Source organism: Plutella xylostella, chromosome 20 (genome assembly GCF_932276165.1).
Source record: "Plutella xylostella chromosome 20, ilPluXylo3.1, whole genome shotgun sequence".
In the NCBI taxonomy this organism is placed as follows: Eukaryota; Metazoa; Arthropoda; class Insecta; order Lepidoptera; family Plutellidae; genus Plutella; species Plutella xylostella.
This window is the reverse complement of record NC_064000.1, coordinates 4613560-4629691: the sequence shown is the minus strand read 5'-3', so window position 1 is coordinate 4629691 and position 16132 is coordinate 4613560. Positions and strand designations below refer to the sequence as shown.

General features: G+C 39.7%; 1 protein-coding gene across 8 annotated transcripts in view; it reads right to left on the bottom strand.

Annotated features, from left to right (window-relative positions):
• The window catches only part of LOC105380983, a 36707-nt gene extending 22146 nt beyond the window's left edge, over positions 1 to 14561 (bottom strand). For 6 of the 8 annotated variants that reach the window (XM_048628382.1, XM_048628384.1, XM_048628383.1 and 3 more), the window contains exons 1-9: positions 14257 to 14561; positions 13356 to 13470; positions 13095 to 13170; positions 12750 to 12785; positions 12401 to 12543; positions 2702 to 2895; positions 1892 to 2017; positions 1262 to 1406; positions 758 to 922 (exon numbers count right to left, since the gene is read on the bottom strand). In XM_048628382.1, coding sequence (XP_048484339.1) covers positions 758 to 922; positions 1262 to 1406; positions 1892 to 2017; positions 2702 to 2895; positions 12401 to 12543; positions 12750 to 12785; positions 13095 to 13170; positions 13356 to 13470; positions 14257 to 14387 — 1131 coding nt within the window. In that variant the 5' untranslated portion in view covers positions 14388 to 14561. Of the gene's footprint in view, positions 1 to 757; positions 923 to 1261; positions 1407 to 1891; positions 2018 to 2439; positions 2542 to 2701; positions 2896 to 12400; positions 12544 to 12749; positions 12786 to 13094; positions 13171 to 13355; positions 13471 to 14256 lie in introns of those variants that run through there. The other 2 variants (XM_048628385.1, XM_048628390.1) reach the window with 2 other exon arrangements.
• Positions 14562 to 16132: the final 1571 nt, after the last annotated feature.

Genomic DNA, 16132 nt, shown 5'->3' with positions numbered 1-16132 from the left:
GTACTTTTAAGTAGATTCATTTCTTTTTGAATTGGAAATGCGTATGTTTGGAGTTGCTGTTACGTATACTCACATTCACATTTTAATATCCTCGTCTGTTGCCCTAGCCTGTGCGAGCATGTGCGGGGACTTAGCTTGTCACATAACTCTTGTGCAAAAGTTATGCCCTCATTTGTAAATGTTATTGATGTTAGGGTCTTCGACTTACGTAATTAATTTCAAAAGTTCTAACACTTGCGGCACGGAAAAATGAAAAGTTTTTATTTCAATCTCTTTTCTCCTTATGCGTATGCTATAAAAGAGTCCGTTTAGTATTAGCATATAACAAGGTCTGAAACCGCAGTTTCAAATAAAGGACGAAATCATGCAACGAAATTCCGCAATTTGGAATATCCTGACGACCGAATGGCGCAGTGGTTAGTGACCCTGACTACTGAGCTGAAGGTCCCGGGTTCGATTCCCGGCTGGGGCAGATATTTGTTTAAACACAGATATTTGCACTCGGGTCTTGGGTGTTGATATTTATATTTAGTATCTATCTATCTATATATTTGTATATCTATATATCAGCTGTCCGACACCCATAACACAGGTCCTGCCTAGCTTGGGGTCGGATGGCCGTGTGTGAGATGTCCCCACATATTTATTTATTTATTTATTTATTTATTTATCCTTATTATGTCCTTTTTAAGTAACCATGAACTACAACGCTACTGATGAATGCTGGCCAATAGCCGTAGCATTTACTAAACTGTACCTTCTTGGACATCCGTTTGGCATTGGCATCGCTATTCGGCACGCCAGCGGGCGGGGACTGGGGGTCCTTGGTCGGGGACGGCGGGGGCGCCGAGTATGCTGAGTCGCGGCTGTGTATCCTTAGTGCTATCTCTCCTTCTGGACTCCGGGAACCCTCGGATTTCGTCTGTGAGGGAAGGGAGATGGACTCATGTTTGTATCATCATCCTCATTATCCAATGGAAGCGTACAGCTTGATAAAGACCCACAGTTGGTGCTCCTTCGGTGAAGAGTGAGGCCTATTTCCAGCGGTGGAAGACTAATTCAATCATGATTAGAGGGATTTCGTGGTCCACATTTACAGCTTACAGCTTATAATTAATGTAGCTGCCAAATTTAGTAGTTAGAGTAATCAGGTACCCCGTTATAGACTACTGATTTGTAAGAAAGCTGTGGAATACAACCGTTGCTAAACCAGATCTATATTTATTCAGTCTACGTTTTATAATATGGGGCACATGTTAACCTTGCTGGACTTGTTAGTGACCGGTGCGTCCGTGACTCGACCGAGCTCGTCAAGGAGAGCGTCTATAGACTTGAACAAGATGGCGGCCTTCGCGCAGTCCCGCGCCGGCGCCGCTTGGAGAGGAGCGAACCCTTCCACTGGGAACCTGTAGAGGAAATTGGGATAGGAATAATGGAGCGTGTATGCGACGTTTAAAAATAAAATTCTCCATCCATTACACAAATAAAAAAAAAACATATTATTTTCGAAGCTGTAGATTGTAAGGCGCTCCGCTCACTGCTAGAGTCTTCTATCGCATTTTGTCTACTCTCGCTATTGCTTAAAGCTACCGCTTCTTTCGCCAGATGTGCTCTATATTCGTGGACCTTCGATAGTCCTCTACAGGGAGGTCACTCTATATGACGAAAAACTAAGTTTGAGAGTTTGGAGCACTGATGCCCGAGCCACGACTCTACCTCGTTTAAATGTGCAGATTGCTCGTTAGCTATCGTTCGTCCGTTTTTCGTCAGTATAGAGTAACCTTTCTGTTCCTGCCATCGCCACCGGCTATACCCCGTAGGCGAAGATATCACGTTGATCATCTATCTCATATTACATAGAGCAATAGAATCCATGCATAGGTAGACTCACACAAAAGGAACGTGTCCGAAGTTGGCGTACAGATGCTCCTGCATGGCGAGCGACGCGGCGGGGAAGTACGCCAGCCCCGCGCCGTGCGACACCTGGGCGAACGCCACGCCTAGAGACTTGCCGTTCCTGTGGGGTTACCACCACCGAACATTAGCTTAAGCGTCGCTCACTTGTCTAATCTGACGTGACTATTTTATGGATATGACAGATATATTTGACAGGCGGGCCTAGCTGCCGCTGCTTATGTATTATTAATTGCTAATGTGTCGGGGGTGGTACGGTAACTGAGGGGAAGCTTAGGGTTAAAGCGCAAAAAAGTAAGATCGATATCATAAAAATGAGTAATTAGGGAATGTCTTTTGTACGCATATCAAAAGCATGACTTGAGCTATTGCAATCAAGCACAAAGCATTGAATTTATGCATTGCTTCTTCTAAAACCTAAGCGAATCCTGTAAATTACAAAGCATTCCATCCATCTACTATTTATAAAACACAAAAATACTGCAAGCGAATAGTAATGCTACAACAAAACCCCTCATTCCCAACCTATAATACTCGAGGGTCCCTTTATCCAGATCTATACAGGACCCGATGACGTCACCCGGCAGCCAGGCCTGTACGTACGGCGCCGTCACGACGTTCCACTTGTGCACGTGGCTGCCGTCGTACGCGTGTATACATATACGAATATACATAAACATGTACATGAAGCATTTACAAAGAATACCTTCTACTATTACCTCCATAAAACCAAAAAAGATACCACTGCAAACGAAAAATATCAACGGTAAAATCCCTCATTCCCAACCTGTAATACTCCAGGGTCCCTTTATCCAGATCGATACAAGACCCGATGACGTCACCCGGCAGCCAGGCCTGCCCGTACGGCGCGGTGACCACGTTCCACTTGCGCACGCGGCCGCCGTCGTACGCGTACGAATTGGCCGTGTCCCCCACTCCCGTGTCCATGGAGAATGTGCAGGCTGACGTGCACCAGCCGATCTGGAGGGGATAGTAGGGAATAGATATGAGAGAAACATTATCATCCGGCAATAATTTTGGCGTCATTCAGGGTGCATTTCATGGCCTTTTTCATTTCAGTCACTACTAGACCTGTCTAACGTCGTCGTCTGTGGAAACTATCGCTTATTCATGTTCTCCACTCGAGAACCCGTCATCCTACGCCTCACTGACTGGTGTAAACCGATTTTTGTAATTTTGTGTTTGGTGGAAGTTTCTTTGTCACTCACTCAGTCGGTACTGGCAGAATACCAGTTATTTATTAATAATCATAGCATTACGCTGAGCCAGAAGCCTTTTGCTAACATTCTTAATACACATGTTGCCTATCTGTTGTCTGTCTGTTAAGTATATTAAGTGTATTTTGTTAAGTAAGTGTTAAACCAATTAGAATAGGCGAGTCCAAGTCCGGCACAAACACGTTCCCTTGCAAAACACCCCACTAAACTAGTCCCGAGAGCTCTTCAAAGCCCAAATAACCTGACACCGACCACACGCTGATAAGAAAACCAATGTTCATAACACACTTCTTAGAAACCATCCAATATATCCGCAACCGCAGAAAAAAGCCAACACCGCCATTACCGAGAGTGGCTTCGTTCAACCATCTTGTTCTTCCGTTCAGTTGCGTGACGTCACTTCCGTCTCCGCTCGCCGTAGACTGCGTTCCGAAATAGATAATTCTGCCAGCATAAACCTCGGAACAATGACAGCCGGACTTTTTGGTAGGAATATAATATTTTTGCCAACACGGCCGTCCTGCGCTGTGCCTGCCCTCAGGCACTAACGCTCAGCATTTCTGTAACAAACACAGCATATAGTATTTATCAAAGCCAAATAAATGAATGTGCTGCTGTGTGGTTTGTGTGAAACTGGTATTCTATGAGTATTATAGGTCCTTCCAAATTGCCATTTTATAATTCAACCAAAATCGCCAAAGCTTCTTCTCAACTTTATTTGTCAAAGACCACCTGTAACCCAGGCTCGTCTGAAATACCCTCATAACTCAGGCTCGTCAATGACCACCTGATATCCAGGCTCGTCAAAAGACCACCTCTAAATCCAGGTTCGTCAATGACCACCTGAAACCCAGGCTCGTCGAAGACCGCCTGAAAACCCAGGCTCGTCAAAGACCACCTGAAACCCAGGCTCGTCAAAGACCACCTGACAAACAGGCTCGTCAAGGACCACCTGAAACCCAGGCTCGTCAAAGACCACCTGACAAACAGGCTCGTCAAGGACCACCTGAAACCCAGGCTCGTCAAAGACCACCTCCATACCTAGGCAATTGGAGTACCTACGCTCATATCCTTCCAGATCACAGCCAACAAAATAAGTACAACCATTCACAAATATTCTATTTCATTCTAAAAAACTTTTGTATCTGACATCATTTTTAAATTATAAAGTAAATAACAATAAGTAGGTACCTTTGCCAACACGGTAATTTACTCTGTAGTCCAGTCGTCGATTCTAATCCATGGTTTCATATTCTCAGCTGCTGCTGTACCAATGTATGGTTTGTTACAGCGCTCACTGCCTCTCATGTCCACCACCTCATACCGATCATGACCCAAAACTTTCTTAATTTGAAACGGCCCTTTAAATACTGGAAGCATCTTTTTACTCCTTCCATCATTAGACTGACTTTGTATTTTCAATAATACTAAGTCCCCTTCGGTATATTGTCTGGCTTTCATTCTAGTGCTGTCAAATCTTTCTTTCTGCTGTGTCGCACTCTGTTTTATATTTTCATCCACCCACGATCTTAATTTGGTTACGTCAATCGCATGGTCACTATCCTGCTCCGGAGCCAAACGGTCGCTATCTGTTCTTAATCTATAGCCAAAGAAAACTTCACTAGGTACAGCTTTTATTGTTTTATGATATGTACTATTCATAGCCTGCTGCAGAATGGGAATACACTCGTCCCATCTATCATCCGAAACGCTTGCACCCATAGCTCTCATAGCCTCTAAGATAGTTTTATTAAATCTTTCGACCTGACCGTTCGATCGCGGCATTCCCGTCGCTACCGTATGTAGACGAATGTTACTATCGGTACAATACTTTATAAAATCGTGAGAAGTGAAACACGACCCTGCGTCTGTTACCAACCTTCTACAGTGGCCAAATATTTTAGAGAGACTTTTTAGTTCTTTAATCACGTTACTAGCATCCGTGTTGCGTACCGCTGATATAAACACAAATTTAGTAAATGCGTCTACCATTACTAACAAGTATTTGTTACCCTTCAGCGACTTAACGAAAGGACCCAAATGGTCCAAATGCAAGGTATGAAACGGCTGAGCGTACTTGGGCACCGGGAATAATTCTCCCTCTTTTCTTCCATGTTTATTTTTGTTATAAATACAATTCAAACAATTTTTTATGTACTTTTTTACCGTTCTCCTCATGCGGGGAAACCAATATTGATACTCAAGACGCTCCACCGTTTTGTCCTCGGCAAAATGACCAAGATCGTCATGATTACATTTAATTACTTGCCAAATACACTTTTTAGGCACTACCCAACGTCGGCCACGAGCAGTACGTCGGTAAACTTTATTGCCTAAAAGCTCGTAATTCTTGTAAATATGTTTATGTTTCTCGGACTCCCCTGACTCTAAAGCCTTCCTAATTTCGGTCAACTTAGGATCTTGTATTTGAACCGAAAGCAACCAGTCCGCTTCAGTAATCGACATAATAATTTCGGCTTCAGATTTTTCACCGGACTGTACAGGGTTGCGGCTCAATGCATCTACATGTTGCATTCTTCTACCCTCCCTATGAACGATATTATAATCGAATTCTTGAGTTGCTAATACCCAGAGATAGAAATACGAGATATCCGAGGAATTATTTCTTTTTTTGTTAATGCAAACCGAACTGCATTACAATCCGTAACTATTTTAAACTCGGAACCCAGTAAGTACAACCGAAATTTTTGCAACGATGCCACTATGGCTAATAATTCCAACTCGAAAGAATGATATCTCTTTTCATCTTCCGTAGTTTGTCTACTGTAATAGTGTACAGGTTTTTCCCCTTCATCTGTAACCTGCATCAATATTCCCGCTATACCTTCTCTACACGCGTCAGTATATAGTACAGAATCCTTTTCAGGATCGAATATAACCAATATGTTATCCTGTGTCAACGCTGATTTCAAATTTAAGAAACATTGGTTATGTTCGTCCTCCCATTTCCATGTACTATCTTTTTTTAACAGATTGGTTAAAGGACTTGACAAAACCGCACAATTTCGAATAAACTTACGAAAATAGCTGATAAGACCGAGAAATTGACGCAATTGATGAACGGTTTTAGGTACAGGATAATCTCTAACCGCTGTTAATTTCAATTCGCTCGGTTTAATTCCGTCTTGCGTTATTTTATAACCCAAAAATTCAATTTCCGACTTTAAGAAATGACATTTTTTTAGGTTTAGTGTTAACCCGTACTCTCGAAAAATTTTAAGTACTGTTTCCAAGAGATTTAAATTCTCATCAACCGTTTCGCTGATTAATAACAAATCATCCAAGAATATTATTACCTTGCCAAATCTCAAGCTACCTAACACTTTATTCATCACTTGTTGAAAAAATGATGGTCCGTTCACTAAACCAAACGGTAGACGCAAAAATTCGTAATGACCATCCTCTGTGATAAAAGCTGTTTTATCAATTGCGTCATCCGCCATTTTTAATTGGTAATATCCACATTTTAAATCTAAATTTGAGAACACTTTTGCCCCATTTAACCTATCAATTAGGTCCTCAATCCTAGGCATCGGGTATTTATCCTTAGCTGTGATTTTATTCAATTCTCGATAGTCAATACATAAACGTTTCTGACCGTCTTTTTTACTAACAAGCAAAGCTGGACTCGCATAAGATGAATTACTGTCACGTATGATACCATTATCTTTTAATTCTTCGACGGTTTTCCGAATGACGCTTCGATCTGCATGAGAAGCCCTATATGGTCTACACTGAATCGGCCTATTATCCAACAAAGATATTTTCATTTCATACTCATTGACTTTTCCCAATTTGTCAATGGTTTGCGAAACACAGTCTTCATATTTACGAAATAGAACAACCAATTCACTGCTATGAGAATCTGTATCTAACTCTACCTCCGAGATTGAATTACAAAAATTTGTAAATTTTTCGGCGTAATCAAACGTTAACTGATCCGCAATACGAGAATACATCAAATCTGAACGTTCCGTAACATTTCGTCCGATCAAAATCTCACACCCAGTTAACTCATCAATCACATACATTTCTACATCTTTTATATGCACAGAATCTAGCTGTATGTCTACTTTTACCGCTTGCGTAATAGTTTTCTGGCTTTCTTTGGAAAAACCTTGCAATAAAACAGGAATCTCCAAAGTATATTTTTGCAATGCGTACTTTTCAACTATTGAAGCAACAATCAGGGAACAGCTACTGCCCGTATCAATGAACGCGTCATGTGAAAATTCGTTTAACATCAACCTCTTATGAAATTTCTTTTTCGAGTTTGAAGAAACAACACAGTTTGTTTCCTGCTTAGCTGCTTCTTGATTCTTCTTTTTAAAACAATTTATTTCCACGTGCCCTTTTCTACTACAAAAATTGCATTTTACATCACATTGCGCTCTTTTATGAGCACCACCACAAGTGAAACAACTAATAGGTTTTTGATGCGAATTATCCGACTGTTTTGTTACCATGGGCATGCTCGATTGACTAGTCGACGGCTGGACAATAGTAGCGGCTTGCTTAAAATGGCTATCCTTTTTATAGCTAACAAATTTCGAATTCGTCGTTTTATGTATCCTACTATGCAAAAATCCGGCTAAATTGTCACAAGTATTACAATTACTAGCCTCTACCGACGATCTGAGATTATTATCACCTATGTTACCTAAAATTATAGAAACAATATCTTGTTCCGTAAAATTCAGGCACAACCGATCAATTTTGCATTTTTGTTCGAAAAAAAATTCGTACAAGGACTGATTTTCAAACGGTTTGTTATCTAAAATCTCTTTCAACAACTGAAACATATTTCGCCTTATTTGAAATGTAGTTGCAATCTTTTTTTCCCAATCTGCCCAAACCCATGTAGTCCAATCATTATTTGTACGTAGTAAAGAATCATACCAGATTTTAGCGGAACCCTTTAACTTGTTCAAAGCCTGATAACGAACCATGCTATCCGTCCAAGAGAACGTGGTGGAGTAGGACTTAATTATATTTAGCCAAGACGTTACATTGTCTGTTAACGGGTTAAATTCTGGTATCATGCTGTTCAAAGTAATTGACTGCGTACTCACATTTTCCGGCGCTTTTACCTTGCGCTTACGCTTTGGAGGTGGTGGCGAGGGCGTGGCAGAACTCGAGCTCGACGACGACGAGCATCGCTTGCGCTTGCTTCTCGTAGCTGCATCACGATCGCGACGAACCCGCGATCGAGATCGTCTTCCCATTTGTAGGCGTTGATTGTTAGCACTTCTGATGTTAAACCAATTAGAATAGGCGAGTCCAAGTCCGGCACAAACACGTTCCCTTGCAAAACACCCCACTAAACTAGTCCCGAGAGCTCTTCAAAGCCCAAATAACCTGACACCGACCACACGCTGATAAGAAAACCAATGTTCATAACACACTTCTTAGAAACCATCCAATATATCCGCAACCGCAGAAAAAAGCCAACACCGCCATTACCGAGAGTGGCTTCGTTCAACCATCTTGTTCTTCCGTTCAGTTGCGTGACGTCACTTCCGTCTCCGCTCGCCGTAGACTGCGTTCCGAAATAGATAATTCTGCCAGCATAAACCTCGGAACAATGACAGCCGGACTTTTTGGTAGGAATATAATATTTTTGCCAACATAAGTACATAAACAATGAGCCGTTTTCCTTGACAGCTGTCAGTTGAGCTTTTGGGTAAGCCGATAGATGGCGTGAAAACGCAGTGTACCAACTGTCAAAAATTACATAGAGAGCAAAGAGTACTAAACTCAGAATAAGAACTCACTAGTTGTGATTAAATGTCGGGTGGTAGCGCGAGCCATCCTTCCGAGGCTCAGACTGCATGTGGCTTGGGATAGTGCTAAGTATTCTGTGAATAGTTCTACCCGCGCCGTCACGTAGTGTTCTTTTCTCTATGCGCGCCGTTTGAACGGGTGCTGCGTGCGAGAACTGATGAGAAAACTTGAAAAGAACGGCTGTACGCGCAATCGCACTGAACGCTGAAGCAACAGTGACATCGACATCATAGAGAAAATAATACTACAATTCTACCTACCTATAGTGCCACAAACTTATCTGTTCCGGTGAGAGCGAACTAAATTGGTCCATACCTCATTACTTACTGTACTAATGAATTTCATATTGACATAGATTATATGGACCAATTTAGTTCGCTCTCACCGGAACAGATAAGTTTGTGGCACTATACGTCACTTTCACATTTCGTTAGCCTCACAGAATAACATATTGTGATCTGAGTGTGTTCTGAGGGTTTGAAAATTGGTACAACCCCAGACAACGCCATCTATTTCTCCAAAAAGGAACTTTTTTTTTTTTTTAACAAACGCCTCATTAATCTATCTATACAGGGTGTTGCAAAATTGGTATATCAAGCCGAAAAGGGTCCACACAACTCGTTCTGGAAAAGTCATTGGCGATGTCAGATTTGGGCGCACGAATAAAAAAAAGTTCCATACAAAACTTAATCCATATTTTATTTGTAACTTTTTTGACAACCCTGATGATTGTTTCTGGTAGCCCTGGTACCCTACTTCCGTATAACTACAAACATGACATACCAGACGACCTTATACGCTATAACCCTAGTACCCCACTTCTGTATAAGTATTAGATGCACTATAGCACAAGCACGCATCTCCTGGCTGGCGGACACGGCTCAACCACCCTGGTACCTACCATTTTTTTACGTTAAACGTGGATTTGCACTAGACAAGCCTTAGATACCTAACCAGTTGCCTACTAATGACTTCATCAAACGAATTTCATAAGTACCAAAATAAATACCATAGATAATAAAAAAATACTACCTACGTACATTAAATAAAGATAGGTAGCATACCTCTTACATCCAATAGTAGGTAAGAGGAAAATCCTCTGGTAACCGTGAAATAACGCCGGCCGGCACATGATTTTGTTTATCATTATTAACACTTCACATTACAACTGAACTTGGACACTTAATTGACCTTTTACTTTTCACTCCAAGGTCTACCATACGATATTAGGTTTTTCACTACACTTTTAAAGATTATGCTTAGATACCTAATTATCGCCGTATCAAATAAACACAATCAGGTTGTTTATGAACTCTCACTTCACATTACACGGATTACGCCACCAATATTACGCGAAGAAACCCAAATAACTAATTAAATTAGCATAACAATGCTTCGCGGTGCTATGCGCCAGGGCAACCAACTGAACTGATTGAGAGACCGCCCGGCGGCCGGCGGCATTCCTTTGAGTCCTTTAATTTCTAATTTCGCGCCGAAAATATTGACGCGCCGCGAACCAATCATAGCGTCACTGAGGAAATGCAGTTGTGTTGACAAAAGGCTTAGCTTTAAGGACGAAAATGCATGTTATTATGCTGTTTCTTTCTATTTCACGCGAAGGCTATTAACAACGAAAAGTTTTATCTCTTTCTTACGCAAATCATCATATTAACACATACATAGACAATTAGACATTAAAATACTTTAAAGTAATACAAATAAAGAAGTATCTATCTCTCTTTTACTTGATAGATAAGTTATATCTTTTTTCTTTTTCTATCTTAATAATGTAGTTACTTTTACTAGGACAATCTGAGTTCATTGGTTCTCAAAGTTTTTTCAGGTAAAGTGGATACCGTAGATACGTTGAGGTAGGTAAGTACCTACTTCTTCTCCTAAGCGTGTCGGTGAAAATATTAGACCTGAACTAGGGTTTGTCACTGTCGTGTTGGTATTGGTTATGATTATGAAGGTAAAAGTACGTATTAATACTCATTACTCACACTATGAAAGTAAGTAGTAATTCACTCAATCGAATCGAATTCGTGAATAAAATACCTACAATAGTACATTGCACATTGTTTTGTTACCTAAGTGGTGAAAGCTTATTTAGAAGCAGAGTTATCCTTAAGTATTCCCTCACGTCACTGTGCTATGAAACGAGCTCAATGCCTTTTTTCATGCAATTTTTCGGTGATTATCAGTTTGATTGAACAAGCGTCGCGTGGCGACATACTACCAGGAGACCTATGCGCTGCTCGCGCGCGAATTCTTAAAGTTGGAGAGCCACCGGTCAAAAGTAATAAATTTTTATTGGTTTTGCTATTGGTCAAAACTCTCGTCTCTCTTTTTATCTTCTTTCTATCTTTGTTTAATAATGGTTTAGATAAGATAGTGCCTATGGGATACCAGAATCAAATAAATAAATTACCTGAAACTAGCTTTGGCAGAACCCGATCGCTGGGGAGATATGATTAATTAGTAAGTAAAGTACACACACCTGCATTGACCCGTGTGTTGCGCTCGCGATTAACAGAAAATCAGTAGGTAGGTATGAATAGGAAATACGTTATTCTTCTAACTAGATCAAAGAAGTTCCGCGGCGCGGCGCGCGGTGCGGCGGCATCGGCATCGTCAGGCGGCGATATCAAAGCCAAGGGCGGCGGCTTTGACAAATGCACATTTATTTTTGTTGTTATTTAGGTACTTTGATTTAGTCACATTGCAAACTTTTAAGCATACACAAGTGTAGTGTAGACTGTGTAGTGCTTTTACATATTTCTGTCGCGAAATGTTTGTTGTAAAGACAGTTTTTAATTTATTTTGTACCTACTATGGAAGAAATAGGTAGGTAAATTTATTGTGCGTTAAAATCAAGTGATAGTGGGTAAGTGTGATTGTGTTTTGTGTTTATTAGAATATTCGGGATGTTGGATGTCGCACGTAAGTACCTACCTATACCTAGTTACACGATTAATTTGATTCTAGGCTGTAGTAGGCAATTGTAGGTACCTATACCTATGACGTAAATTATCTTAGTTTTACATTTCCTGAACACTTGACACACACAAACACACACACATGTAAGCACTTACTTAAATGTAGCTAAATTCAAATTCTGTTGTGAATTAGTTTTCCCTACTTTTAGGGAAAAGAGAAAATGGGGTAAAATGGCAATTATTCAAATTTTGTGCATGATGTCCTAGTAACAGAGACAGAGTTCATTGACATGTAGGTCAGTGGGTCTTGTAATCAGCTGTTTTAGGGTTGTTAGACCACTTTTTTTCTGCGTGATTTTTTGAAACTTCAATCGTCAATAACTCGAAAACGGTAAACTATTTTGAAATTCTGATTTCAGTTTCGGGCTTAGATATAACATGCTGCACATGCTGGTTTCGGCTTGATATACCCTTTTTGCAACACCCTGTATATGTAAACATTACCTGCATAATCCCCTTAGTGCCAAGCTGCACTTCATACATCCAGCGGCCCGCGAACGCGCAGGCCGTGGCCCGGATCGTGGCGAAGCTTGACAACCCCTGCACGCTCACCCGCTCGTCACCCACCAGCACCAGGCGCCCTGTGCCTGTGGGGATAAGTGTCACAATTGAGTGATTTCTTTTACCAAGTATTTACATTTTTGATCATTGTTAAAACTTGCCTTAGGATGACCTCTAAAAGCTTATACGGTGCTCTATATTTCCTTCAGCGATTTACACGAAATTTGTAGCAAGTATTTTATGAGTAAGTAGGTACTTAATTGATTTATTTTATTTATGATATTTGATTTACCTATTCTAACGTACAGCTTATTGTCATATTGGTAGGCTGGAATTCAAGAAAGAAAATAAAAAACAATAAAAAACATAAAACTTGTAAAAAAGCCCGGTCTCGCAATTCAACCGTAAAATCCTTGTTCACCCATTAATTATAGTAGTAATTAATTATAGTAGTAGTATAACTTTATTGTACATAAAACACTAAATAACATTTAATACCTACTTAAAATCTATAATACAATAAGGGCGACCTTATCGCTAAAAGTGGAAGTTTATCGCTGTAGTGGATATCGCCAAATAAGGTATTTAAGTAGTAACCTTATTGCTGTAGTTTATGACATAATAATGTCATTCTTACCGGTAGAAGCATCGAAGACAACTACTTTCGGCCCGATCCTGCCGGGTCGGTCATCGGCTGCATCAGGATTCAGCCCCTTAGAAGGTAATCGTGGTTTTATTGATAATATGGGTATAGCCTTAGATTAACAATATACGAACAAGATGAAGTGTGAGTGCTTCTTGCATCACTCACAGTCAGTTCTTCCATGATAAAAAAAGATCATTCTATTCTAACACGATGTAATAAATGCTGTCTTATAGATGAAGATTATAGACTCACTTCAGCTGGCACGGGAGTGTGTTTCTTAGATTTAGATTTGTGAGAGGGAGCCGCCACCTTGGTGTCCAACATTTTGCTCAGATTCTCCTTTATATGGCCGAGGTATTTGCTTCTCCTAAAAATAGCTTGTTGGGATTAATTAAATAAAAAATCTAAGTACTTACATATACTTATTTACCTGTAATTATGGTAAAGGATTTTTTGCCTTGTGCAAACCCTGAAAGTTCATCATTATTATCAGCCCGTAGTCGTCCACAGCTGGACTTAGGTCTCTCTCAAGGAGCGCCACAATACTCTGTTCTCGGCCTTCCCCATCCAGCCACTACTGGCTACCGCTCTAAGGCCGCCGATAAAGAATTCGGAGTGCTACTGCGCGAGCCACACGGCTCTATACAATAATTTCAAAAGGAAGGATACGCCCGTCAGACCGTTTTGTCAAAAGAAAATGACACCCGCGCGCTGGCCCTAATTCATACAAAATATGACAGATTTATGAGATTTTAGGGCCAACGCGAGGGTGTCATTTTCTACAGCGGTGGGGCCTGTCCTTACGCTAGTAATATATAAGTCAATGGCTCTATCTCGTTGTATTAAACGTGCACTGCACGACCGCTCTCGTTCGTTCGTTAACTAACAGACTACAGGTAACTCTTTAACCCTCCCGTCTCCACTCGTGAACATGTGTAGCCCCTTATAAATTTATATTTTTGATATTGTAACTTACTAAGTTACAATATCAAAAAATACAACCCGCACTATGCCAGCGTGGTGGACTAGGCCTAAAACCCTTCCTTCATAGGGTCTCCGAGCCTAAGCAGTGGGGACGTGATGGGTTATAATCTAGTAATATTAGTTCAATGGTTGTGATGAAGTTTCAATATCAATAATATACTAGTCTCACTGTGAGTCGTGGTCATGCGTGTTGTCCTTCAGCAGCATCTCATTGCCGAATATTCTCCTCACTGTGTCGTGAACCTCCCCTTTTTCAGTCGATCCTGAACCACCTCCGAACATAGACTTTAATACATTCATTTCTCGGGTAAAGTAACAAAATTACAATAAAAATATATCAGCACTGATAAGTAACACTATGAAGCGTTATCCATATTCAGGTGAGCTGAATGCACCAGTTTAATATTGAGGAAAATCTGTAAAAATATGAATTATAAAATTGAAAAGTTGGTAAATAAGTTAAATGTCATAACAATTTTGACCATAGAGAAAAGAACACTACGTTTTAAGAGATGGGAGTGCAAGGAAAAAAAAAAGCAAAAAATACTTGTATTTTTTTTTATACACGCGTACTAACACAGGGTACCAACAAAACAAAAATTATGACGTACAAAACTGCCAACATAGCCCCGCTGAAATAGTGATGTGCTTCTTATGGATATTTTTTATCGATACCCAGTAAAAAAAAAAGTGCGAGTGTATGTATTACTTTAATTTCAGTTTTACACAATAAGTGTTACACATTGACACCAATCGGTTCAACGTTATATTATGTTCCTATTTGAACACAAAAATATAATCCATAAAATAAACTCGAGATTTTCCGTTGACATAAGTGCTATGATATAATGATGAAATAAAATAAAAGTGGAAAAATATAATTATATTTCTTTATTATAAAATAAAGTGTCTGCAGTAAGTCCCACACATGGAATTTTTTTTTTTTCAATAGTGTTCTTAAAATTTTGTGGTAGAAAATGATTGCCACAAATTCGTTTAAGTTGATGTAGCTTTTCAATAGGCACATAAACCAGATCCTCCTTAACGGTCATCTTAACCCACTGTTTACATCTGCAAACAACATTTTTATCATTATTATTAAACAATTAAATATGTATTATTTAAGTAGGTATAATAAAAGTCACTGGTAATATTTGTATGGAGATCCGAATTCAATTTTCGCTAATTTCCAAAACTAGTAGACAAAATTTGTTCTGATTGATGAGCTGTGCGAACTAATGATAAATAAAAATATCGATATCGATAAAAAAAACATTCATGCACTATAATTGTTGGTTGTGCTGACCCTCCAGTTATTTTATTAGACTTTAACTTCTTTATACATATAAATAATCTAAATCCTATGCTTTAGCCTTTAATTGTAGCTTACCTTTCCTCACCCAGTGGAAATTTGGCCATGAAAATTCTCTTTTGGCCATCTATACGACCGGCTAGCGGCTCCTAAACCACATATTTCACAAGTTTTATAAAACATAATTATTATCAATAATATCAAGCAACACTAATAGTTAGGTACCTACACACAAACAGTGCACTTATCCACAGTAATAATAATATATAAATAACTGTTAAATCTTAATTTATTTATGATTTAAAATTATTTTTCAAACTAAACGATTGACTGACTGTCACTGACAGATGACAAAAGCCAAAGATGTCTATGATAGCGTACAAAGTACTCTGTGAGCGGTGCTCGCCATTATTTTTCGTACGCGTTCCATACTTATTTTTCTCCAGACTGTCTTGCGCCAGACTGATTTTGACAATATTGGACAGGCAGCGTCTAAACCTGCGTGGAGTTATTTTTTTCTTTCAGCGCGGTTGTGGTGACTCTAGTTTCGCGTTGTTTTATAGTGGACCAAAAAGTTAATTAAAACTTAATCAATTATAAAAAATCGTTCAATACTTTTTGCGTCAACGAGTGCCGAGAGTAATCCATACAAACTTTCGCGTTTATCATGTAAGTCAAGTTTGTAAGATTATGGAGTCTACTTATAATAATATCCGAATTTTCAGAAGCGAGG